Consider the following 26,664-nt stretch of genomic DNA (forward strand, 5'->3'; position numbering starts at 1 on the left):
TAGCCTTTGTCCTTGAGGTGCTGGGGTCACCCTCTGTGCATGGCAGTGGCTCTCAGCCTTCCTGATGCTGTGACCCTTTAGTTCAGCTCCTCCTCATGTTGTGACCCACCCCAACCATAGAAGTATTTTCATTGCTACTTCATAACTGCGATTTTTTTAAAAAAAATTGTTTATTTACAGTGTATGTAAGTACCCTGTAGCTGTCTTCAGACACTCCATAAGAGGGCATCAGATCTCGTTATGGATGGTTGTGAACCACCATGTGGTTGCTGGGATTTGAACTCAGGACCTTCGGAGGAACAGTCAGTGCTCTTAACCGTTGAGCCATCTCTCCAGCCCCAGTTTTGGCTACCATTATGATCTGCAATTTTGCTACCATTATGAATTGTAATGTAAATATCTGTGATTTTCGATGGTCTTAGGTAACCCTTGTGAAAGGACTGCGGAGGGTCATGACCTATAGATTGAGAACTTCTGGTCTATATCCTCAGACACTCCAAGCATTCAAGTGTCATCTTGTCTCTGCTTCTCTGTCTCCCCCTCTCTCTCTTTCTGTCTCTCTCTGTCTCTGTCTCCCTCTCTTTCCCTCCCTTTCCCTCCCTCCCTCCATACTATCTCTACCCCCCCTCCCATCTCTCTACCCACCCCTCCCTCCACCAGTCATCTTGGATTATTAAGGCGTACCCAAGTCATCTTATTTAACTTGAAAAGCTCTATATTTGGGTCTTATTCCAAGGTATTGGAACTTACAACTCCTGCATGGGACTTTAGGGGGCCATAATTCAGCCCATGACACCTGTGGTGGCACCCTTTTCTTTACTTCAGTCATTGAGTATTAGAGGAGGCTCCAAGTGCTGGGTTAAAATTTCAGGTCTGACACCTGGTATTGTTGGGCTTTGAAACCAGAGGGTTCCACTGGGCAGTTTGTTGGCTGTGCCATCTTTTGACCATGGTGCTTTGTGGCTTGGATGGCCTTTCTGAGTTTATGTAGGTCTTGTTTGGCATGATTGCTTTTTTTTTTTTGTACTTCCCCACCTACTTGTATTAGGCACAGAAGTTTCCACGTGGCTTTTTAGATGAGGTTGACTGGAGTGTGTGTGGACTCTCTATACCCTGACTTCCCCTGCAGCAACTTCAGATTTATAAATTGCCTTTTCTGTTTTTAAGTTTCACACGGGTTTATCATTTTTGTGTCTTTTTATGCTTTTTATTATAGATTATACTTTTTGAGGTTTTTGTTTGTTTTTCCGTTTGGGTTTTGTTTTTTTGAGACAGGGTTTCTCTGTGTAGCCCTGGCTGCCCTGGAACTCACTCTGTAGACCAGGCTGGTCTGGAGATCTGCCTACCATTGCGTCTGAAGTGGAGTGCTGGAATTAAAAGCATGTGCCACCATGCCACTACGCCACCACTGCCTGGCTTTTGTTTTTGTTTTGTTTGTTTGTTGTAAGTACTGGGAATTAAACTCAAAGCCTTGTGCATTGTGAGCAAGTACTTGACCACCCACTCGCACCCTTTGGCCCTCGAGAGCATTGTCACATAGCACGGTTGTCCTGGACAGTTCTGGCTTTAAATGTGTCTGGATTCTGCATTCCCCCTCCTTTTCTTTCCCTGCAGTGCTGGGACTGAGTGGAGGATCTCAGGTGAGCTTGGTCAGTACTTCAGTACTGAGTTACATCCCTAGCCTGGATTTTGCTTTGTTTAACCCTACCCTGCACTTATCACACAATCCACAGAGTGTATTGATGCCCACAGTCTCTGGACTCAGCCACTTTGGGCACTTTGTCTCCTTCTCTTCTCTGGCACTGAGTAAAGCAGTGTTATATTTGTATATACTTTGCACCCTGCCTTTCTCATAAACATTTCTATTTTAGTGAGAGCTGACAGTTCTGTGTGATGAGTGTATGGGTGTTAATATCATAATGGACCATCATGAACCTCAGATATTTTGTATTATTGAACATAGTAAATATTATACTGTCTTTTCCAAAATTTCTTTCTCACAGAAAAAGAATTGCATAACGTTGGTTGTATGAATATGGCAGAGTTGCCTAAGTCATTTTTTTGCTGTTTAATTTGCTTCCCATTTCCTGGTTTTGCATCCATAAAGAAGCCCCTGTATGCACGGGTTTATGTCTATATTTTTAGTTCCGGGGGTAGAATCATGGTGATCCCTCTTAAAACCCAGGCCTGTCTCTCCAGTTTCCCCAAAAGGTCTTATTCTCAGCCAGTACTGTCAGTGTCTGTCTGGATTTTATTGTTTTGTTTTGTTTTGTAATCTTGCAACACTAATGTGTAAAAACGTCTTTCCATTCCTGTGGTTATTTCTAAAGTTGAACATTTCCATTTTCTAGCTGCTTTTCCTCCTGCTTCAGATTGGCTGCATCGCTGTCCTCTCATTCTCTCTCCTTCCTGTTTAAGTTCTCTGTATGTGTCTTGCCTTAGTAGTTTCTCCTTGCTTTTATCAGTTTAGTTATATGTTGTCAAGTCCGTGAAGTGGCTCCGTGATAGGTGATAGCGATAGCCTATCGGGTCCTGTTTCTCATCTTGCTATCTAAGCAGTTGGTAGAGTAGCATAAGGTCGCATGGGTGCTTTGTGGTATGTTGACTTCAGAAGAGTCTCAGGCAGAGCAGAGATTACCTACAGCATTTAACCTTTATCGCAAGCTACATCTTCCGTTTAATTTCTGATATCTGTTTTTCTAATTTAAAAAATTTAAGGAAAAGAAATTGCTCACAAGCTCTCTGTTCTCCCCCACTCCCTCCCTCCCCCCGCCTTCCCTCCCTTCCTCCCTCGCTCCCTCCCTCCCTCCCTGTCTCTCTCTTTCTCCCTCTCCACCCCCCCATCAAGGGTCTTGTTATGTTGCCCAGGCTGGCATCCAAGTTCTGGGCTTAATTAGGCCCTTTGGCCTTCTGATTAGATGGAATTACAGGGCATGTCACTGTGCCCAGGCCATTTGATAAATATTAAAATGCTCAAAGCCTCAGTTAAAGGATGCTCGTAAGCCCTCCTAATCTACCTCATAGCCTTGAGCTCCCTGCCCTGCTTTCTGTCTGGCCTTTCTGAATGTCCTGGCTCAGGTGAAAGTCATCCAGTGCCACGTGCCTTATCATGTCGGTCCTTTCCTCTTCACAGTGAAGGCAGTCGAGCGACTCTCCACGGTCTCCCTGAAGCCACTGGACGAGGCTGGTGGCAGTGTTGGAGGACAGACCAGCCTTCCCTCAGCTCCATCCCTGACCTTTGTGACAGGGAAGTGCATGCTCATCTCTCGAGTCCGCTTCGAGGTTGACATCGGCTATTCGGAGGCGGTGATTGGCCTGTTTAAACAGATGGAGTCCAGGAGTTACGGCAAGTGACCAATCTCTGTGCGATCTATGATGTCCGCATTCTCTGTCTCTGTCTTTGAATGTTCAGGCTGACTTCCCCGATAGAGATATAGCTCTATCTACAGGACACTGACACCTCAGTTGTCACAGAGTGAACAAGTAGTGGCTGCTGGTTTTATCTCGAAGCTTCCCAAAGAGGGTATCCTAGTTTTCTAAATCACCTGGTCAGTGCTGTTTTGACAAATGCAGGTGCGCTGCTTCTTGGGCTTTCGAGCCCATTTGTTTCTATGTTAGCCTTAGAAGAGCAGTAAAACAGAAGATGCCCTACAAAGAAATGCCTTCCTGTACCCCAAGACAGTGCTGTCAAACTTGGGTGTGCAAAGGAGGCTGGTGTTGATGTTTGCTTTGAGGTGGTGGGGGCAGGGGAATCATGTGTTTCTAATAAGTTCCCTGGCGGTGGCTGTGGTACCTGCCTCAGGACCACCACATCCATCATGAGAGCTAGCTGGAGGTTCATGACGAGCGGTGGAATGCAAATGAGCGACTGTGTGCTTATCTCTTCTCATTGCAGATATCAAGACCAGGAAGTGGAGTTTTCTCTTGGAAGAGCACAATAAACTAAGTGAGAAACCCACCTTTCTGCTTTCCTATCATGCTGTTATCTTGCCTTAGCTTTAAGATGACTTTGGAGAGAGGTTGCTCCTCTCTGCTGCGGTAATATTGGTACCTTCGTGCTTGACGGCAGAGTGACTAAATGAGCCTTGTCCAAGCCTGCTGGCCCCAACAGCTTTGTGAAGACCATTCAGACAGAGGGCTCTTCTCCACAGGGGCAAGGTGGTGCTGTTGAAATTCCCAGGGCCTGGAAGCCTTCCTGTCATCATAGGCCGTTAAAGAGAAGGATATAGACTTGGGAGGTCAGAGGAGTGTCAGGATCACACAGCTGCAGTGGAAGTTCCTTGAGATAGCCTCTCAGTTTACGCCCGGCACCCAGGTGACCTAGAAAGTAAGAGAGTGCGCTGGTTGGAGGTTGTGTCCTGGGCTGCATCCTATCAAATGCAGAAGGCAAGACATGATGGGTGAAGAATTTTAACAGGACTTAGAGACCAACCAAGGGCCTGGTTGATGAACTGACATTCTAATGTGCCTGAGACAGGTGGTTGTGGCCACGTGGCTCGGCCTGTTCTGGAACACTACTCTCCTCTCATTTAAAGCAGTGGTGATTTTTCACAGTTGTGTGCCCCTACCTGGTGCCCTATAGACTTACTGGTCAGCCCAGAGAGTGGGAGGAGCTGTGTGTGGGTGGCAGTCACAGCAGTGAGCTGGCCAGCCTTGGGAAGGAGGAGCCAGCAGGTACTTGTCCATCAGGCTAGGGCTTCGAGGCAGAGCTGTGTTGCCTTCCCTGCTGTCTTCTGACTTACTGTGCAATATCAGATACTGGGTAGGTAACTATTTGTGTCCCATTTATCCTTTCATTAAGAAGGGGCATCTTTGGGCTGGAGACGATAGGGTGTTTGTTTGCCTGGCATGCAGAAGGCCTGTATTTGATTCCAGGGGTGCCTGTTATCCCAATACTCAGGAGGTAGAGGCAGGAAGGCTAGAAGTTCAAGGCCATCCTTGGCTACCTAGCAAGTTTGAGGCCAGTTCGGGCTACCTAAGACCCTATTTCAATCCTCCCTGCCTCACTGGCAGAGATAAATACAAGGAAAAGCTTTTTGTTCCTTGAGCAAGGCCTTGCTACAGATTCTAGATTTAGAACTTTTATAGACTTTTCCTGGTTACATTGTCTCAGCAAGGAAACCTTTGCTTTCCTTCCTGGGGACATTTGGAGGCCACCGTGAAGTCAGTGGTGACAGAGTAAGATTTAAATCCCTGCTGTATCTGGAACCTGATCCATTAAGAAATTCTGAAGCCAGCTCTGAGCACTGAGAGGCCGGCCGGAGAGGGCCCTGCTGAAGAGAGCCTGGTTCCCATCGTGGCTCAGCCTCCGTTAGTGCTGCAGACCTGGGGAACCTGCTCCTTTTTTCTGATCTGGAGGTCCCCTTCCTCACGTGTGAAGTCAGGTTATTGACCTCAAACTAGCTGAGCACATGCGTCAAAAGCCACTTAAGAAATGGCAGTGAGGCCTGAACATGTCATCAAAGACTTGATGAGAGTCCTCTCCTCTAGGAAGTGCCTCTCAGGGATTTCTCTGCCCACGTGACTGGAGGCCTTCTGCCCACAGCGAAATTGGCATGAGGCCTTTTGTTTTCCCTGGCTGTCACAGTCCAGAAGGGATCTCTGTGATCCTGTCTTGTCAGCTGCTGTTTGAAAACACGAGCATCCCTCGGCTCTGCGGCTAGCGCATTCTGGCAGAGAGCTTTTTGTAGAAATGACTTCTGTATGACTCATGAAGCCAGACAGCACGTGCCTGTCATCTGCCAGCGCCAAGGAATGGACAATAGACGGTGCTGAGGAGGAAGGGTGGGATTCTCAGAGGCACCCAGTGAGCTGAACCGGCAGCACCAGCCTTTGGAGCTGGAGCTGTAGGAGACAGTGGCTTTGGGTTGGGAGAGCGTGGTGCTTATGGAGGCCGCACTCCAGCTGCTCTCGGCTGCTCCCTCTGGGCGGGCGTGCGGGTTCTGAAGATTGCTACAACTGGGAGGAGAGTGGCTTCTGCCAAGTACACCGAGTGCTCAGCCTCCCGGCGCTTGTAGAAATTAGCACGTTCAGATTTAATTTAAGATAGAAAGTGGATTCCCACATCACTGTGGAACAGCCTACTTTATATTGAAGCCATCAGCCTTATCTAGTTCCTATTAATTTTGTTCATGGAAACTTTGCAGAAACAACTGGTGTATGTGTGTGTTTGTGTGTGTGTGTGTGTACACGTACTTACATACATACATGAGTGTATATATGTATATATATTTTTATTATATATACTGTGTTCGGGTGGAGAGGGCAGAAACATATACATGTGATCAGAGGACAAACTGGTTGTGAGTCAAACTTTTCTGCCGTGTGGGTTCCAGGGATTGGATGCGGGTTTCTAGGCTTGGTGGCAAGCACCTCTACCTGCTGATCCATCTTGCTAGCACCTGACACTCATATGTAGTGAAGGGCAAAAAAATGAATTTAAGTAAACTAGAAATACCAGGCAGCGAAAGGTAGTAGCAAATGGCTTATCCATCTGCGGGCATACCAGTGTGCGCCCTGCTAGTCCAGGTAGTCCAGAACTTTTGGAATACCCCTAAGTATTAAGAAGCAGCTGATCATGACTGCCTCTATGTTAAAGAGAACCATAATTTTACCAGTAAAAAATAAATTATATTTCTCTACTCTGTCATTGTCAAAGAATAGCAGTGGACAATCCACAGTCAATGGCATGCGTGTGTTTAAAAAAAATGTTTATTAAAAATAACAAACACTAAAATAGGCCTTTGCTCACTGACTCCTGTTTTGAGACTAGGTTATGAGCAGTCACCTTCAGGGTAATGGCTACATTGTATTTCCTTTCTTTTACTTGTGTGTGTGTGTGTGTGTGTGTGTGTGTGTGTGCGTGTGCAGGTATCCAGGTCCATGGCATATCTGTGGAGGTCAGAGGGAAACCTCAGGAGTCCCCGTTTTCTATCTTTGATACCGGGTCTCCTTGTACTTTCCTGCTGCATACGTGAAGCTGGTCCAGGAGCCCCTGGGGATTCTCCTGTGTTTTCCTCCCGTCTCCCTGGAGGGGCCCTGGGATTACAGACTCGTGTTATGCATTTGGCAAAAACGTGGTTTCTGGGCATTCAACCTCTGGTTCCGACATTGGCACAGCAAGCTCTTCTACTCACTGAGCCTTCTCTTTGCTTTCATGCCTGTGCACACACACATACCCATTCCCAGTGACAGATACTTTACCTGCTTCACTAGAGGTGGCATCTCTTCTCAGGGGGAGATGGCTACTTTCATATGAAACAAGATTGGAAGTCTGTGTTTTTCTTGGTCTGTGACGTGTGTGTGGATTCTGCTTTCTGATCTGGTTTGTTGTAGCACTACTGTCTACCGCTCTAACCTGGGAACACCTAGGGGCTTCTCTTTGAAGAGCACAGTGTTTCTTCTGCCCCCCAAACATGTGCAACCATCAGAATGAAACTAAGACCAGAATCATTGTTTTCAAGACTTGCTATTTTTAGGGTCTTTCTGAGCTGATTTTTAATGGTATGCTATTTTAATTAATATAGGTCTTTGGATTTGAATGGAGCTATAAAGGACAAAACCTAGGTTGAAAAAAAAATTGTAAGCATGGGACAGCTCTTTCCAGTCTTGTGTAGTTTGCTAAACCACTTTTCTATGACTGGGCACCCCTCACATCTGTAGGAATTGAGGACTAGAAAGAGGGGAGGCTGGCTGTTGTCTGTCACAGTGCTCAGCTAGCAGAATGTTCTGTGTTTAACCCTTTTAATAAGATGGCGGGTGGCAGGATACCTCTCACTGAATTCCTTTCCCTTTCTCCTTTCCCAGGTCTTTTGGACTTGAGCGTTCGTGCTCATACACCCCTGTTTTTTCTTTCCAGTTGCAAGGTCACGTGAACTGAAGCAAGTTCAGCTGGACCCACTGCCCAAGACAGTGACCCTGGCATTTGCATCTCAGCTGGAGAAAACGTCTCCCAAACTGAAAGCAGACGTGCCAGAAGCGGACCTTTCCGGAGTGGATGCCAAGCTTGTGTCTAGCCTCATGCCCTTTCAGAGGGAGGGAGTTAGGTAGATCCCCGGTCCTCTGCTTGCTCTCTCTCACTTGACCTCCCTCAGCACAGGTGGAGTTCGAACGCGTCTCTGAATACCTTGCATGTGTGTCCGAAGCATCTAGGCATTAGAGCTAGGTTGCTGTCACCAAAGCCCATTGTTACCATTGGTGTCCTAGTCTGTGAGTTAGCCAGGACTTCAGATTGCACTGGTGCAGAAACCCAGTTCTCATCAGCTGAAGGAAAGAGCTTTCTCAGTGCAGGAACAGGAGACCCAGGGCTTCCCAATAAACTCTCTGCTTTCTTAGCTTGCACCTCAGCCTGTCTCATCAGGGCCTCTGTTCGGGGGCTTGTGGCTGGTGTCCCATAGTTCCCAGCACAGACTAAGGGCTGCTTCTGTGCTGCAGGAAGGGGAGCTGCTGCTTGTGGCTGCTGAGAGGACGAGGATACCCGTTGGCCCACGTGCTGCTGGCCTTGGTGTACTGGCCTCTGGTCCCCAGAGGGCTGCTCAGTTGGTGCATCTTGGGAAACAATTACAGAAAGGCCAAGGGCAGCTGAAGTCCTTCTAGGACCCACAAGCTGATTAGAAAAGACTGCTCTCTTCGTTTTTTGCTGTCTAAGAAGGAAAGAGAAAGAACCATTCACCAGCTCATTACTAGGTTTCTGAGCCAGCAACAGCTTTTCACAAATTAGATAAAGAGGATTGGAGTTTGGAGCAGGGGACCAGATGTCTGGTGCTCAGAGTCTTTGTAGTCTCTCAGTGATTCACCACTGCTTCTGCTCACATTACTCCCCTCTCTCTGCTGAGATGATGGTCATAATGTTTAGGAAGATGTAAGTGCTTTGCCTCCTGCTTCTCCCATTCTCTGGGGCAGGTAACATTTACTCCAGCCTCAGTCTCGCTTGGGGGTGCATCAGGAGGCACAGCTCCAACCCAGGCCTGGCAGGCTCCGCAGCGGTAGGCTCCACCTTTATCTACAGACTGTTAGCAAGGCCCAGTGCACTTAAGTGCTTCAGGTGCTCGGAGGCCGCCAGCCTTGGCTGAAACAAAGCCAGGTTCGCATCCTCTCCCCACCTGTCCTTTTTGCCAGTACATCCAGTCACTGCTGGCTCCACCTGCCCCTTAGCCTGTATCGTGGTCTTCAGATGCTGTTTCTAACTCGGGCACATTTCTCAGTGGAGATCAAACCCTTACGTCTGCAGCATCCCTACCTATCCTCATCCCTCCTCCTCGTACTCTGTTCCCTAAATGGCTCCTGCCCTATCCTTGCTAGGAAACGTCTTGCTGTGAGCAGAACCCATTCTGGTCAGTGTTATACCCAGCATAGAGGGGCCCCTCAGCTCTATGGGGTGGCAGGTAAATTAAGACGGACAGGACGCCCCATGCAGTGATACCCACCTTATCCTGTCTGTCTGTGTGCAGCTTTGCCATATCAAAAAGAGGCCGCCTGCTACTTGCCGATGACATGGGCCTAGGGAAGACCGTCCAAGCCATCTGCATAGCAGCTTTTTACCGAAAGGAATGGCCACTGCTGGTGGTCGTGCCTTCCTCTGTGCGCTTCACCTGGGAGCAGGTTAGTTCTCTGTACCGGAATCATTGGGAAAGGCCTCCTTAGGGTTAGAGCATCAAAATAACAGTGCCGGGGCAAGCCCTGGGGTCTTTTAAGGTTTAGATGTGGGTCAAAGACCAGCAGAAAACTAAGCTGGTCCTGAGGACAGGGAATCATGTTATCTCCACAGGGAGGAAAGCCAAGCAGTTGCTAGCTTAGGGATTTCTTGCCAGTCCCTCAGCAGATACTGTACCTCTGTGCTCTTGTAAATAAGACCTTCTATTCACCCTGCACCCGATTTCTGCAATGCCTTTATTTCCTTTTGTCTCTCCAAATCCTGTGACATGATACCCAATGACCCACTTTTCAGATAAACAAACAAAATCTCAGGGTCAAGAGCTTTGCCTCCTAAGGAGGCAGCTGCCTGACTTTAGATCAGTGCTTCGTCTGCCCTAGGGTGGTGTGCATAGTGTGTTTAGACCACCTAATAGATGGAGGCCCGATGTGAACCTTGAATAATTAAATCCCTCTAAGCAAACCCAGTGAAGGAAGGCCCAGCTCATTCCCAGAGCTTGTGGCTTTGTGCTGCTGGTGTGGTGCCAGTCTCCTTACAGGTTAATTAAGCTCTTCCTAAGGTCCCAGAGTCATGGTACAGAGGATGCACCACAGCCTGCTGCTGGTAAGGTCTGGATCCTGCCACTACCTGTGGAAAGTGTCATCATGCATCTGTAGGGGCTAGATTTCCCTCGGAAAGTCCAAAAGAGTCAGGCCACTGCTCATAACCAGAGAAGTGATGTCAGGACATGGCACATGCAAGCAAAGGGAAGGGGACACCTAAGTGCTGGGGCTTCCGTGTGGAGACACCCAGTGGCCTTCCTAAGGCTCCTAGATACCTGGTTTATTGAGTGATCCATTGTGGGGGACAGCGGGGGGGGGGGGGGGGTTGAAGAAAACAGTGACATAAATGTTTTCATTGTGCCCAGGAAGCACAGTTTTCTTGGAAGAGCTACATTCTTCTCCAACAGGACCATCTAGAGATCACAGAGGGGAAGGCACAGGCATGGGAAGGCCTGCTCATGGGAGAGTCCTGTCGGGAAATTAAAGGGTGGGCTAAAGGCAGACAGAGGTGACCAGAGTGTGTTAGATGCAGGAGGCTGTGAAGAGGAACTGTGTCTTCAGGGAAGGTTAAACTTGCCCCAAATCCCACCCCCCAGTGTTGATGCCTTGGCTGGAATCACTGCTTTCTACTGTCCTTTCCCCTGCAGGCCTTTCTTCGGTGGCTTCCATCTCTTAGCCCAGAGAACATCAACGTGGTGGTGACCGGGAAGGGCCGCCTAACAGCTGGCTTGGTCAATATTGTCAGCTTTGACCTCCTTTGCAAGTTGGAGAGGCAGCTAAAAACCCCTTTCAAAGTCGTCATTATTGTGAGTAATGGCATAGCCCTGAAGTACTTTGTTTGTCTAGACACTCGGAAGGGCTCCACAGATTTGGGAATTTGTGTCCTCCTTGGTCCTCTTTGGGCTTTGCGGAGAGAGGGCAATAGAAATCGCTGCCTTTCTTTTATAGAGAATGATTTTTTTATTCCCTTCCTGAAGCAGCCCTTAAGCCTATGTGCCAGACTTTCCTGAGGAGCGTTTTAAACAGGTGGGACGAGTCTGTTCAAAGGTTTCTAGTCCGCCCCTCCTGTATTGGCAGGCTAGGGATGGAGACCAGCATGTTGCACAGCAGACCATTCTAGGTCCCAGACTACAGCTGTGTCAGGAACAGTGTGTGCCTGCATTGGTACCGACTTGTCAGCACTGCGGAGCCATACAGTTCAGCAGTCAATGATTCTCTTCCAGCTGGTGTGAAGACACGCCCCCATCCCTGCTAAAAGGAAATCAGTTTTTACTTGAGTTGTTCTTAGAGATATCATCACCTGCCTCCAGAGCCGAAGGTGCTGCTTTCAGCCACTGGCTTTCTTTTTCATCTTTGCACACTTGATGAACATCTGGGGAGACTTGGTGGCCAGCCAGCTGTCAGTGTAGAGTATGTAAACATGGTTCTGAATACAAACACCACAGGAGCTCAGAGCAGAGAAGGAGACGTGATTGCAGACCCCAGGAGATGTGTAGTGTGTTCTGGACATGAGAACCACCCTGTGTTCCTTAGTGTGTGCAAACGAGAACACATACTTTATCAACGCTATTTTGGGAATCTGAGTCTGTGGGGGAGCCGTGTTGGGCTTGGCATGGATTCAAGTGTGGTTTTGAAAGGACGCCAGCATTCCAGTGAGGTGAAATATTAAACGAAACATCCCAGGATGGTCACAATGGCTCCGGGATGTGGGGACGGTGGTGGCTGCCTTTCCTGACTATGCCCCTGTCTCAGGTGTCCCACCTGCAGCCACTGCTCTCCCCTGTGGTCCCAGGCAGTGCCACCTCTAATTCACTCGAGCTGGCAGCGTGGGCACATCCGGCCTTGCCCCACAGTCATGTCGGCTGAAACTTTGTGGCCTCGAAATTGATGTGTTTCTGTTCCTGGCTCATCGCTCAGTCAGCCTTGAGGTGGAGGGCAAGCTGCTTGCCGCTAGTGTTACCTTGTCCTCAGATGAAGCAAACAGCTTGCCATCTTCTGGCTTCTCTGTAGCAAGGGACGAAGTGGCAGCTCTGAGAAGCACTTGTCACCGACGAGGCTTCTGCTCATGGTTGATGCTGGCAGGAGAACCTTTTTATCTGGGCTTAAAAGGGCCAATTCCCTTTCATGCCTGACACATTTTCTGCAACTTCTCTCTATAAATGGTGTTCTCATGACTTTCATGAGGGTTTACCATGAATCAGGATCATGAATGTAGTAGCCCCGGCGTCTGGGGGGTGCTATCTTGACAACTAGGGACAGGTCACCTCTCACTCTGTCTATTGTGTCTTTGAAGCCCCACACCCACCCCCTTTTAATCATAAAAAATGGAGCAGGTTGGGAGCTTATAGATTCTCGCCGGGACAGAGGTACCACCACTAGTGGCCCCTGGTCCAGGCAGTCCTCCTTAGGTGGCAGGATGGCTTTGAGGGCTGCCCCTGTGTTCGCTTATTTCAGACATGGCAAGCTGATATGCTTATATCCATTTTATCTGATAGCATGATATGTATTTTATAGGTAGAGAAGCTGGTACCATAGACAGGTCATTTAGTGGCTCAGAGTCAATTAGCAATGTGCCAACCTAAGATTTTCCCTTCTGGGAAGGAATATGTTCGTCATTCCTTTGTCTTTAGAAAATAAGGCACATTTTATGTTTGTTTATTTACAGAATGTACAACTATAAGTCCATCAAATGCTATATTTCTAGCACAGTGTCCCCCCAGAGGACAGGGATCAGTCTGTTTCTCCTTCTTCAGTTCCCACAGTGCTTTGTGTGCACGACTATGGTGGCATGATTGTCTGGTCTAATGCCAGTGTGTCTGCTGCCAGTGTGTCTGCAAAGGCTGAGGGCAGTGCCAGACCTCAGAACTTGACACCAGTTGAGAGCATGTAGGAGGTCTCCAGCACGCCTGACTAACGCCATGCAGTTGTGAGGCGTCTCCCACAGGGTGGCAAGGCACCTGTCAGGGGTTTGTCCACCTATGTACCCAGTGGGCAGATCGGGGCACATATTCACTAACCCCCTTTCCAGGTGGAAGACTGCCCTAGAGAAAGAGACAATATCTTATCCAGTGTATAATAAAGAACCTGCCCCAAGTCTGGGCCCTTCCCGAGTGTACTGGTCCATCACCTTGAACAGCTATAGGTCAAGGGAGGCAACCTCCTGGCAGATACCAAGCCAGGCTCAAGTCAGGTGGGCTGCTGTGGATCAAGGACTGCCCATTCACCCATGTGGTTGTCTGTTGCAGGATGAATCACACTTCCTCAAGAACATAAAGACTGCCCGCTGCCGAGCAGCTGTGCCTATCCTAAAGGTGAGTGTGGCCCAGAGGAGACTTAGGGCCCTAACACGACACTTGCTCAGACAGGAGGGGTATGCAGGCCAAACAGATGCCGCCACGCTGATGAGCTATGTGCAGTGTTGACACTGGGCATCTCTCCTTGGGCTATGTGCTTGTTGTATTCTGCCACGAATCCAGTCCACGTGAAGTCCTATTGAGAGTCCAGACTCAGATGGGAAGGGACCCTGAGTCTTCTCCTTGGCTTTCTGCCAGCACAAGAAGCCTGTGACAGTGTGTCACTAAACAGCTCAGGAGAAACTGCATCTCTTGTAGTAGCAAAGCTGTCGCGGTGGGAGGCGTTATCTAAGAGCAGCCAGGGCTGTGGGTGTCAGAGAATAACCTCAGGCAAAGCTGAGGCTTGCCCGCTGAGCTGATTGATCCTTTACGCTGGCCAGGGACTGCGGTTAACTGAAGGCCAGCAGGTTACTTGTTTCCTTCGTGTTTTCGGGTCTGCACCTGCCCCTGAACACACACACACACACACACACACACACACTCAGGTCTGCACCTGCCCCTGAACACACACACACACACACACACACACACACACACACACGCACGCACGCACGCACGCACGCACGCACGCACGCACGCGCGTGCCCGGGCTGGTCTGCCTTGAGAGCAGGCAGCAGTGGGCCTGAGAGCAGGCTCAAGTCTTTCTCAATACACACTCTGATGTAGTTCTGTCCTTGTCTTTGTCCTGTGTTCTGTACCTCACTCCTCAGAGATAAGCCCCCCAAATGCCATTTATCCCCCCAAGGTTAGGAAGTAGGGGAGTACCAACATAACGCTTCCTGGTGGGCAGGGGAGAAGCTACTCACAGATGACTTTGGGGGAACTGCTGCTTGGCATGGACTGAGCAAACTGGCACTCAGTTAATCACCCTGTGTAGTGTGTGAGTGTTGAAAACCACAGCATTTAGTGGGGCGTGGTGGTGCATGCCTTCACTATCAGCACTTAGGAGGCAAATGCCAGGCAGATCCACATAGTCCCAGGACACCCAGGGCGACATAGAGACCCTGTCTTAAATACATAAACAAACACAAATAAAACCACAGCAGTTACTGCTCAGGACGAGCGTTTGTTTTTATGTTAACTAAGGAAAGCAAACACATCAAATGCCAGCCAAGCTCACTGTCTGTTTCCTACCTCTCCACAAAGCTGTCTAAAAAGTAGTTTCAGCTCCAATTTTTTAAAATAACAATAAGTCAAGGTTATGTTGTATGCTCCAGATCAAAAATGTAAGTCTTTAACCTAAGCTTGACTCCATTATAAACTTCTATATGTCAGTATCCGCTTCTGAACACACCTAAATGAAATATCGCCCCAGGGTGGTGACCTGTTTAGGGGAAACCTTTAATATGCTCTCCTTAGAAAAATATTAATACATCTTGGTACCATTGTCCAGTATTATAGAGACAGTAAAATTAAATCTCTCCCTCTGTTGACAAAAGAAATTGCACAGTAGAATAATTCTGTATTTGAGTTCTGATATGACATCATGTTAGCAACCGCTTTGGTGTTGAGTTGTTGCCTGGGTGGGCGCATGGCGCCTCTTAGTGGGGTCTGAAACGAGTGTCTATGGCCAGACTTCTAGAAACAGCATGCACATCTTCAATATCCTGGGTATATTTCAAAGTGAAGTTTTAAAATGACTATTAATTTGGAGCTGAGAAGAAAGGATGGACCATCTAGAGACTGCCACACCCGGGGATCCATCCCATAATCAGCCTCCAAACACTGACACCATTGCATTTCAGCAAGATTTTGCTGAAAGGACCCAGATATAGCTGTCTCTTGTGAGGCTATGCCGGGACCTGGCAAACACAGAAGTGGATGCTCACAGTCAGCTATTGGATGGAACACAGGGCCCCCAATGGAGGAGCTAGAGAAAGTACCCAAGGAGCTGAAGGGGTCTGCAACCCTATAGGTGGAACAACATTATGAACTCATCAGTACCCCAGAGCTCGTGTCTCTAGCTGCATATGTAGCAGAAGATGTCCTAGTCGGCCATTACTGGAAAGAGAGGCCCATTAGACTTGCAAACTTTATATGCCCCAGTACGGGAGAACGCCAGGGCCAAGAAGTGGGAGTGGGGGGGTAGGGGAGTGGCGGGGGGATATGGGGGACTTTTGGGATAGCATTGGAAATGTAAATGAAGAAAATACCTAATTAAAAAAAAAAAAGGTGTGCACCACCACAATGCACACCGGCAATTTTTAAAAAAATGACTATTAAACTGCTAGCTACTATATGGTATTTGCAGAGTAGGGCTGAGTGGATATGGCTGCTGTTCATGAAGGTGTCTTAAGCTCTTCTGAAACACTGACTCCCCCTAATGCTTAGGAGTGAACTGGGGGAGGGGGCAGGGGGGGTAGGTGGGTGCAGGGCTGGGAGATGGGGGAGTGGTGAGGACTTCCCCTGTGCTGGGCTGTTAGCTCCTTTCTCTTCCCTGCTATATTTTCAAATCCAGCCCTGCTAACCCATGCTGTGGGGCGGAGGTGTGCATGGTGGGATTTTTAGCAGTGTTCTTGGCCTCTACCAGCACGCTGTAGACCTCTTGATTGTGACAACTCAGCTGGTCTCCAGTTGTTACTCCCTGTCACATCCTATAGGGAACAAGTCGCTCTTTACCCGAATCCTAGCCCCTTAACCCTCTTAAAGAAGCACTGATCTCAAATACCCTATGAACTGAATCTAGATGCTTTTGAAATATAATAATTGCCCTCGATTTTTCCTTCAGTGTATACAGGGTCTTGGGAATATATTCTTGGCCTGGGTTCAGTCCTCAATACCAGACAGACAGGCAGACAGACTGACCGACCAATAAGCAAAACCTTTATTTTCATAATATAGCAAAATATTTTCAGCAAATGCCTCAAGAGGTGATTAGATTTCAGCATATGAACAGATAGTGGAGTGAAATCAAATCTAGAGAATTAGGGGGTTTGGGGTGATTTATTTGATTGACTGATTGAAGCAGAATCACAGGCTGACCTGCAGCTCTGTATGTAGCTGGGAATGGCCTTGTGTTCTCGCTCCCCCGGCCTCCATCTTTCACTTGCTGTGATAGGCAAGTTACTACCACACCCAGCTGTTTTGTGTTTTCGACCTAAATTGGTCAAACTTGCTATATAGTTGAGGCTGGCCTTGGGTTTTTGACCCTCCAGCCTCTGCCTCCTGAGTTCTAGCATTTCAGGTGCATACCACAATACCTGTTTGTTTTGATGTAGTGCTGGGGTTGAATGCAGGGTTGTGTGTGTGTGTGTGTGTGTGTGTGTGTGTGTGTATTATGCATGTATGTATGTAGGTAGGTATGTTAGACTAGCATGACCTGTGCTACATCCTTGGCCTAAACATAGTTTTTGTACATGGTAACTGTAGTCATTGTTATAAGAAACTGGTGTCATTGTCCCCAAGAAAATAAGACTTCTTTCTTCCCTACAGCACTGTTTGCCTATGCTACTAATACCAAGGAAGATGATTCTATTTTTACATATAAATGTGTGATGATAGGCAAAATAGAAAACAATAAAGGAACAAAGTTAAAATCTCCTGAATCCACTGTTAGCAGCTGGGCTATTTTTCTAACAAGTCAGTAGTGGGGCAAGAGCATCTTTACTGAGTAGCCTCCATTGGCAGGTACTTGGCTGTTACAAACAATATAAATGGACATCCATTTATAATGTGTTCTTGTTGGCCTGGTTCCACAAGGAGAACTGCTGGGTCTGTTACCTTCAGGGGAGAACTCTGAAGTTCCATCTGACCAAGTGTCACCATTCACTCATGTTTAGTCTAAGAGGTGGCTCTTTTCCTCTAAATGGTGACAGTCCTTCCTTTTCAACATTTAGAGTGGGGTTTTGTTTAGTTGGTTTTATTTACACGAAATTTTTGGATGTTGAGTCAAATAGCAAAATTAATTTATTTTTAGTTTTAAATTGTATTTTGTGTGTATGAGTGTTTTGCCTGCATGTGCGGCTCTGCACCACTCGCTTACCTGGTGCCCATGGAGACAAGAAGATGGCATCAGGTTCCCTTGAACCAGGTTGAGAGCTACCATGTGGGTGCTGGCACTCTAACCTCTTCCTCTGGAAGAACAGCCAGTGCTCCCAACCACTGAGCCATCTCTCCAGCTACAAAGTTAATTTTTAAGGAGGAAGGCCCCCAGCATCCCACTGTTTTTCCTGATGAATGTTTCCCTTTTTCTGTGAATGTGGTTTTGTTGTTGTTTGTTTTCTTTTGTCTTTGACAAAGCCTTGTGTATCATAGGCTGTCCAGGGATCCTCCTGCCCACATCTTCTAAGCATAAGTATATGACACCAGGCCCAGTTCTAGTTCCCAGTTCCAATAATTGCCTAACTGAGAAGTCAGCTAAATATCTAGGGCTTTGATTTTTTTTTGGTTTGGTTTTTTTTCCCCTTTTTAAATAATTAGATGATTAAGTTTACAAATGTGACCCTACAGTAGACCTTGTCTTTTTCTCCCATCTTTGGATCTTCCATCTTTCCTGTCCCTACAGCCATCTGATTCATGCTTTACTTCCATAAGAAAGCCTAATTCTAAGTGTGTGTTTTCTTCTCTGCAGAGGAGTTTACAGCTCCTGCTTTGTCAGTTTCCTCCTTCCTCCTTTTTGAGACAGGGCATTGTGTAGTCCAGGCTGGTCTTGAACTCCTCATCTTTTTGCCTCTGCCTTGCCAGTGCTGAGATCACAGGTGGGCGCCACCGTATCTGGCTGCTCCGACCTGTCCAGCTTTGGAGTTGACCTACCCTGTTGAGAAAAAAGGCAAGCTGACATTCCTACTGAAAAGCCGTGATTGGGTGGGTGTGCGCTAGCAGCCCGCAAACTCAATGCATTTATTACACACCACTGAATGAGGAAGCAGGTGTGCTTGTATGCAACTGTAGGAGGAGGGTGGCCAGCTCCTCTCGGTAGGGGAGCATTCTCAGACTGCAGTCATCTGGAGGAAGCAGCAGTGATTAATAGTTTCTGCTACACTGGTTTTAGCTAAAGGCCAGTATTCTTAACGTTAGTACTGAGACAACGGAACAGCGTACACCAGAGAAGGCTTTGCCGTTGGTGTGTGTGGCGCTGCGATCCTTGACATGGCCACATTTTTGCCTACAAAGCACACTTACCCGGGACTTCATTGTCTCTCACACCTAGTTTTATAACAGCCCTGCTTTATACCTATGAATCCCCCCAGATTGTGCATCCTGAAAACCATCCCAAGCATTCCAAACGGCCACCTAACTCTTACACATAGCATACTGTTATGTAAGTCTGTCAAAATGGGTATCCTCTGTTCTGTTTGGATTTGGACCCAAACAGAAGCTTTTACGTACAACACTGCAGTGACTGTCTTTTCCAGGGACACAGAAGGGGTACAGGGTTAGAAAAGCAGCCCCTCTGTTTCTGAGACAGGGCCTTCTCTGCCTTTCTCAGGCCACAGGGGAGAAGGGTGTCCGGTGGTAGATCTCATAACCCCGGGGAATGACAAAGCTACAAAAGAGGTCCCTGTATCAAGCCATCCTGGTTTTCTCGAGTTCATTACAGAATGAGGATTCAAAAGGAAATTATTGGAGTCTAATATTTGGGGGGGGGAATGGATTATTCTTCCAAGAAAAAAATCCCCCCGAAATACTTAATTTTATTATGTATGCCATCTTAATAATACCTATACAGAAACCTTAAAACTCAGAATAGCATAACTTTAATAATCCATGATTGTATTCTGCATTGTATTCTCATTATAGGGTCTTGGTAAGTTTAATCCTTAGACCTGCAGTTACAGTCTTCACTCTGACTGATCTTGATGAAGAAGTGTGGCGTCCGAGTTGTCATAACAGGGAGCAGTGGTACTGATTTAGTGTAGAAGCACCGTGTTGGCCAGGAGCGATGGCTCAGCAGTTAAGAGCACTGGTTACTCTTGTGGTTTCCAGCATCCACATTGTGGCTTCAGACTTTCCATAAAATAACTCCAGGTCTGGGAGATCCAATCCTGGCCTCGGGCAGGCATGTGGTGCAGATGCACAAGCAGGCACAGAGGAAACAAAATGAAATACAAGATCACTGCACTTAGATCCTGGCAGTAAGACTGGTACCCTGTAGCATCTCTGGAATATGGCAGGAACACCTCTAAGTTTTTCAGGTCTTCCATTCACCCACTGGGACTCATTCTCACTTCCTCCTGGCTGCAAGCCTGCTTTTGGTTTTGATATGGGACTTTTTGGTCATTTGACTCCTAACTAGGGTTGCCATTATTTGAAGATTATTGGTTGCAGACGTTACTTGTGAAGGTTCTAGAGTGACTTGTAAACCAGTTAAAACTCTGCAGCTCACAGTGTCCTCGGTATCAGGGTCAGAGAGTTGGAACTTAGGCAGACTTGGCCTCTCTTTGCTGCCACCTGCTTCTGAGCAACCTCATCATAACGTTATTTCAAGTGCTAGAGAAACCCTGGCTACAGAAACAGAACTCGTGATGGTGCACGTCTTTAATCCCAGGATTAAAGGGATGCAGAGGCAGGCAGAGTTTGAGGCCAGCCTGGTCTACAGGGCTACACAGAGAACCCCTAACTGGAAAAGCCAAAGGGCAGGGGTACCTCAGCTTTGGGGAACATGATTTTATTTCCTTGGGCAAATGTTATAGCTCAGCAAAGCTAGTTATGCTCAGCTATGGCAGGGGGCATGAATGGGAAGTGGTAGCTTCTCGCTGTTCGTTGGGTGGCGGGCTTGAAACAACCCCAGTTCTTTGCTCTGAGCATGCCTGGGCTCACACTTTAACATCTGTGTGTAGCTTCTCTGCTTTGGCTAGCTGCATAGCATTCTCCATTCCATGTACTAGCTTGCCTTGTCTCTGAGGCTCTGCAGAGCTTCCGAGCCTGCACTCTGAGGAGACTTAGAAGGCCAGCAGCCCCCCAGTGTCTGCCTGTGAACCGCATTACCTTCCCAGCAGCACACAGGAGTTCCTTAGTGCCACCACACTCTGCTTTTCTCAGGAGCTGTTGTCTCCTTCGCTGGGGGAGTCGGCTACACAATGTTTAATGTAGCGTCCATTTATGTCATTTTACACATCTTTATTTTCCTAGGTGTGTCTTCCTCAGAGATAGACCAAGCATAGCAACTGTTTTCAGGCGGGCACAGACAAAGGCCTTAGAGATGATTGACCACAGCAGTGTGTCTGAGCACAGCGCTGCTTACATCATCCCAGGACAGATGAGATGCTTTTCCGGTTTCTTCCCAGGCTGCATCCCAGGCAGGCACAGCAGCCGCCCAGGACGAGGGTTCAAGATGTGCAGATTTCCCCTGTGAAACTTTTCATTTCCACTTTTTATTTTTTGTCTGCTGCTACTTTCCTGATGTGTCAAAGCCACAAACAGAGATGCTACAGATATCATTCAGGATGATGAGCCTGCGTTAAACTGAGCAGGAAATTATAGGCCTCAGTAATGAACTGTGGAAAATCAAAGCCGGAGAAATTCCTGGCTCTGCCATCAGAATGGGATTAGGTGTGGGCAGTGGCTGAGAAGGCAGAGTGCATTTTGAGAATTATATGTGTTCCATATTTAGGAGGAATCCTCTTTCCTCCCATGGTTACACCTTTATTTATTTATTATTTTTATGAGTCAGCACATCCATTTTAAGACCTTCTTTCTTCCCTGTGGACATTCAGTTCATGTGGTTGCCCTGTATTACTGTCGTGAACTCAGGGTTTCCGTGGTTAACAAGAGGTTTCCATGCAGCTGAGCTCCACAGTGGGGTCTCTTCCAAAGCTGTGTGAATTTTGCCTCACGGTCGCAGCGACTTGATGCTACAGTCTCCTCTTGATCTCACTCCTTCCCATCTCTCTGAGAGGAGTATGATCTGGGTGTGACCGTCTCAGTCAGACCTGAGTCAGTCGGGGAAGAGGAGAACTGGGAGTCCCTGTTGGTTCAGCCAGCTGTTTATCTCCCTCCTGCCCACGCTGAGCAGGCTGCCGCAGACCCAGGCTGAGCCTGGTCAGTGGAGCTGGGTCCCATCACTGAACGTTCTTAGTAATTACAAATGGAGCTTGAGTCTTGAAATACAGTGAAGTTAGTAAAACCTTTTTTTCCTTAAAAAAATAAATAAATAAAAATAAAAAATAACCAGTGAGCCAAATGCCTGCTGCCCCAAAATGGAAACTTGAGTATGGCACTGGGTTTGAGCAGAGTCAGGCAGGTCCCTAGAGCTCATTGGCCAGCCAGCTTAGCCAGATGGATAAACGACCCTGTCCCCAAAAATAAGGTACAGTGATCGACAAAGACACATGGCGTGGACCTCGGCCCCCATGCACATATCACACCCGTTCACGCCTGTATACACATGAACATGTGCATATAATACACAAACAGAATTAAAACACTAGACAGAAGCTTCTACACAGACTGTCTCTGTCATTTCCTCTTGGTACTAACAGGGTCTTTATGGTAAATTTAACTTGAATTTCAGAAATCTTTTCTGCAGCAAATTCAGGCCTATTGATCTCTCTTCTTTGCTCCAACGCTGGATCCCTTGTGTTTACTTCATGTGCCTTGCAACACTAACTAGCTTTCCCCTGAATTCTTCTCAGCATGTTGTGTACATTGATTGATTACCTACTTTGTGCCAGATGCAAAGTGCTGCAGCCAGTAAGTAGGAACACAGCCTTCATCTCTGTGTTAGCCGGGGTTCTCTAGGGGAGCAGAGCTTTAGAGTGAAGGGGTGCGTGCGTGCGTGCGTGTGTGTGTGTGTCTGTCTGTCTGTCTGTCTGTCTGTCTGTATGGGATTTATTAGAGTGGCTTACAAGCTGTGGTCCACTTATCCCAGCGGTGGCTGTCTACCAATGGAAGGTCTAAGAATTCAGTTCAGTCCTTGAGGCTGATGTCTCAGCTGTTGCTCAGTATACCCCCGAGTCCTGACGAAGTAGGCTCTAATGCCACCGCAGGAATGGACTTGCCCGAGAGGGTGAGGGCAGAGAGAGGAATCTCCCTCTCCCTGTTCTTTATGTGGGCTACCAGCAGAAAGAATGACCCAGATTAATAGAGCTCAAAGATCCGGATTAAACGTGGGTTCTCCCACTTCAAATGACTTATTTAAGAAGAAGGGAAAAAATCCCTCGTAGGTGTGCCCAGCCAGTTGGGTTTCAGTTAGTTCCAGATGTAGTCGGATGACCACCAGGGGCAGCCTTCACAGTGTCAAGGAACCAGCAAGAGCTTGTCCAGGAAGCTCAGGAGGAAGGAGTGCCGTGACAGTGGCCAAGTGGACTATGGATGGCGGCTGACACCTAACTGCTTGCGTCAGCAGACCATTTAGTTTTTGCGAGGCATGTGGTCTTTTTTGCCTAGAGTACGTTGATTTAGAGACCATACAGTTCTGGAGTGAGGCTTGTCTTCGCCGTCTTTGGTAAAGGAACGATCTGACATATTTAAAATTGAGACTGGGCTGGCTCGATGGAACAGTGGAGAGGAATGCTTGCTGCTGTTCCCAAAGAAGTGAATTTCTTTCCCAGCACCCAGATTGTCAGCTCACAATTCTCTGTAACTCCAGTGACCTTCGGACCTCTACTGACATGTTCTTGTGCACACACTCAGAAAAATAAGTATGTAAAGTCAAGAACAGCCTGCCAGCCAGCAGTGAGAGAGCCCAGGAAGTGGAAGATGGAGCTGTGCAGCCTTGGGGATTTTGCTGTTCCTGGGGCGGGGGATGGGAGATGGGGACACCCAGCTCCTGCCTTGTCATGGCATTATTGTTATTCTGCATTAGGGAACCCCTCATAGGAATAGCAGTCCCTTCCTCCCGACTCTGTTGAGAACATCTTTGGCTGTTTTGTCTTTAGGTTGCCAAGAGGGTGATCCTACTGTCAGGCACACCCGCCATGTCTCGGCCCGCAGAGCTCTACACGCAGATCATTGCTGTCAAGCCAACCTTCTTCCCTCAGTTTCATGCCTTTGGACTCCGCTACTGTGACGCCAAACGGGTATTCATCCTCTTGTCTCCATGCCCCGCCCCCTTACCCTCATGTTGACACTTTCTTTTCTGCTTCTTGGTATGAACCAAGAAATGGACCAGAAACCCAGGTAGTATTTTCTAGGAAAGGTTCGAGCAGTTACTCCACAGATACGAAGGGCTCTGAGTGGTGCCATCTGGGTTCAGCTCACAGCTCCTCTGCAAGGCTCAGAGCCGGGGCTGCAGAAGGAAAATCCAAGCCAGAAGCAGCCTTAGGAAAGGTGCTGAGGCAGGCTAGAGGGAAGAGTCCAGGCAGAACCAAGAAAGCAGATGAAATAATGGATGTTTCTGGCCTGGGAGGAAGTCCTCTCTACAAAAGACCGCAGAGAACCTTGGAGCACATAGAGGGGAGCCAGATTGCAAGCTGCCTTGGGCAGGTTTCTCTTGAGAGCTTGTACTGACTCCCAGGAGTAGTTGCCCCTGACCCACAAACCACTCCTCTGAATATGACTGCAAACCTGCTGTCTGCACAGCTCCAGTTCTCCAAGGATGGCAGAGAGTACTGCAAGCAGAAATGCTCCACAGTGATTGTCACTGTTTGTAACATTCGCCCAGTCAGACCTTAGTAATTTGTTTTATGGTCAAATAGCAAATATACCGAGTCCCTATTTGCATCAGAGACACTGATAGTTCAGAGAAATGGCAATCTATGAGCGAGAATCCCTGCTATGTGAATTCACGATTGCCTCCCATATTTTAAAACTACTTTTAAAATAGAAAACATTCAGATATTAAAAAACATTTCCATTTATTCACAAAGTACATAAATGTAAATCACAGTGCTTTGCAGGGCTAATGGCAGACTGTTTTGTTAGGCGGTTGTTGAAGTGGCTCCTCAGTTGTTGAATGTGTTTAAAAGCCATATGTTTCATTAACACAGTCAGCAGCTCGCTCTCCCCGGGATGGTTTCTGAAGTAGATTGCTTATTCATCTCTGAGTGATGCTTACCTCAGTCCTGTTGGCAAATGATCTGCTTTCTGAAGAGGATTCCTCCTTCCCCCAGCGGAGTCTGTAGATGAGCTGGACCAACCGTGGAGCTCATTTGACTCTGATTGTCCCGGCCTCTGTCCCCAGGCTCTGACACTAAGGCACCATCCTCAAGCCCTGCTTATTCTCCTTCCCACTGGAAATGTCAAATTGTGGGCTGCTGTGACAGGAAATTTTGGGTTATCTTCTCCCTGGCTTTCCCACATCCTTTCTGCCCTCAACTGTCTCGACTGGGCTTCATTCAGTTTTGTAAAGCCTCTTGGAGCTCTCCGAGGGTCACAGTCACGGTGGGGTGATAGGAGGACAGAGTACAGTCTGGAGACCCTAGGCTAACAGGCGCCTCCTTTTCCCCTTCAGCTCCCTTGGGGCTGGGACTACTCAGGCTCCTCCAACCTGGGCGAGCTGAAGCTGCTGCTAGAGGAAGCAATCATGCTGCGGCGCCTCAAATCCGACGTGCTCTCCCAGCTTCCGGCCAAGCAGCGCAAGATGGTGGTGGTCAACCCTGGTCGGATCAGCTCCAGGGCTAAGGCAGCCCTGGATGCAGCAGCCAAAGAAATGACCAAGGACAAAACTGTGAGTATGGACTGTGAGTGGGCACGTCCACAGTGTCCTATCCAGAGAGTGAAAGCTGCTCTGGGTGTGTCATGTGGAGTTCTCTGAACCTGGCTTTCTGTTATCTCTTCTGCCTCCTTGAGCAAGAGGAGCCAACCATGTCACGCCTCACCTGACCTCTTTTGTGTGTGTGGGGAGCATGTGAGAGTGCTGGTGTCGGCCTGTGCCGGGTATCTTGGGTTGGTATTCAGAGAGTGAAAGGCTCACAGAGCTGAGTTACATGTGGCTCTCCTGCCTTTACCTTAGAGCTGCATACACGATGCTCTGTTGGCTGCTTTATTCCATCCTCTTACTCACCGTCAGGCTGCCCTAAGTGCCGAGAAGAGCCTTGCTCATACTGAATGTGTGCTTTACTACTGAGCTCACCCCCAGCCCAGAGCTCACTTTTAGACAGACTCTCACTATGTAGACCTGGCTGGCCTGGAACTCATAGGGGTCACCCGCTTCCTAGGTGCTAGGATTAAAGAAGTGTTCCTTAATGCCTGACCAGAGAACATGGATAGCAAATATTAATGTGAACCAGGAGAATTCAGGCATGCATGGTTTTAGATCCAACGGTACAGTTTTATTTTGTTTTTGCTAGAATGGTGGTTTATTGTATGTGTGATTGAGTAAGGTCATTAGTGTTTCTTTCTTGTACCTGGACTGCCTTTGGAAGTAGCTTGAGAGCATCTGGTATAGAAACCAAGAAAAATAGAAAGAATGGGAGAGAGAAGGGGGTGATGGGGGTGGGAACAGCATGATGGTGGTGCATGAATTTAATCCTAGCACTCAGCAGGCAAATCTCTCTAAGTTCAAGGCCATCTAGGTCCAAGACATCTGGGGCTACACAAAGAAACTCTGCTCAAAATGGAGGGAGGGAGGGAGGGAGGAGAGAGAAAGAGAGAGAGAGAGAATGAGAATGAGAATATTAGTAGCTGAATTGAGGAAGAAACTCACATTGCTGGGCAAGGCAGCCAAGAAGAAAAAGAATGGAAGGAAGCTCTGAGGACTGTAGTTAGGTCAACAACTTGTGTGAGCAGCCTTTAACCCTGCACCGGTGTGCATAGCTCTTTAAGTGTGGTGCATAGCCTCACATGAAGCCTAAGAGTTTGACGTCATACTAAGCTAATATTTTATTAGTGGAATTTCAGGTAAGTTGTGATGGTTAGACATGGTGGGCATTTCATTAAGCAGCCATACAAACACCTTCCCTTCGAGGGGATAGTGTAGTGCTTCCACATGTAGGACAGGAGGCTGGAGATGCAGAAGGTTAGTGCCCATTGCCTCCAGGTCTGCCTGCTGGTGACAGTCACCCTTTCCTCAGATACGGCGGAGTTCTCGCTCCCTTCTAGAAATGATGAAAGTAAAGTCTGTGCTGTGGTAAAGTTCTTGGAGCATCCAGCTAGAGCCAGAGCCCTTCTCAGTCCGTCTGCTGTCCATCCCCTGAAGTCCACATGGAAATCCAGTGTTTAACTTCATCCAGGAAGGGGACGCAGCCATGGACTGGGTGATCACAGACAAAACCCCACCAGCTGCAAAAACCCTTAG

At 47.9% G+C, this 26,664-nt stretch overlaps 1 protein-coding gene across 7 annotated transcripts in view; it reads left to right on the forward strand.

Annotated features, from left to right (window-relative positions):
* The window catches only part of Smarcal1 (SWI/SNF related matrix associated, actin dependent regulator of chromatin, subfamily a-like 1), a 100,096-nt gene that overhangs the window by 51,235 nt on the left and 22,197 nt on the right, over nucleotides 1-26,664 (forward strand). For all 7 annotated transcript variants that reach the window (XM_006496141.4, XM_006496143.4, XM_030255544.1 and 4 more), the window contains 8 exons: nucleotides 3,134-3,346; nucleotides 3,896-3,946; nucleotides 7,859-8,045; nucleotides 9,450-9,600; nucleotides 10,842-11,000; nucleotides 13,440-13,505; nucleotides 23,366-23,506; nucleotides 24,880-25,095. In XM_006496141.4, coding sequence (XP_006496204.1) covers nucleotides 3,134-3,346; nucleotides 3,896-3,946; nucleotides 7,859-8,045; nucleotides 9,450-9,600; nucleotides 10,842-11,000; nucleotides 13,440-13,505; nucleotides 23,366-23,506; nucleotides 24,880-25,095 — 1,184 coding nt within the window. The remainder of the gene's footprint in view (nucleotides 1-3,133; nucleotides 3,347-3,895; nucleotides 3,947-7,858; nucleotides 8,046-9,449; nucleotides 9,601-10,841; nucleotides 11,001-13,439; nucleotides 13,506-23,365; nucleotides 23,507-24,879; nucleotides 25,096-26,664) is intronic.

Source organism: Mus musculus, chromosome 1, assembly GCF_000001635.26.
Source record: "Mus musculus strain C57BL/6J chromosome 1, GRCm38.p6 C57BL/6J".
In the NCBI taxonomy this organism is placed as follows: Eukaryota; Metazoa; Chordata; class Mammalia; order Rodentia; family Muridae; genus Mus; species Mus musculus.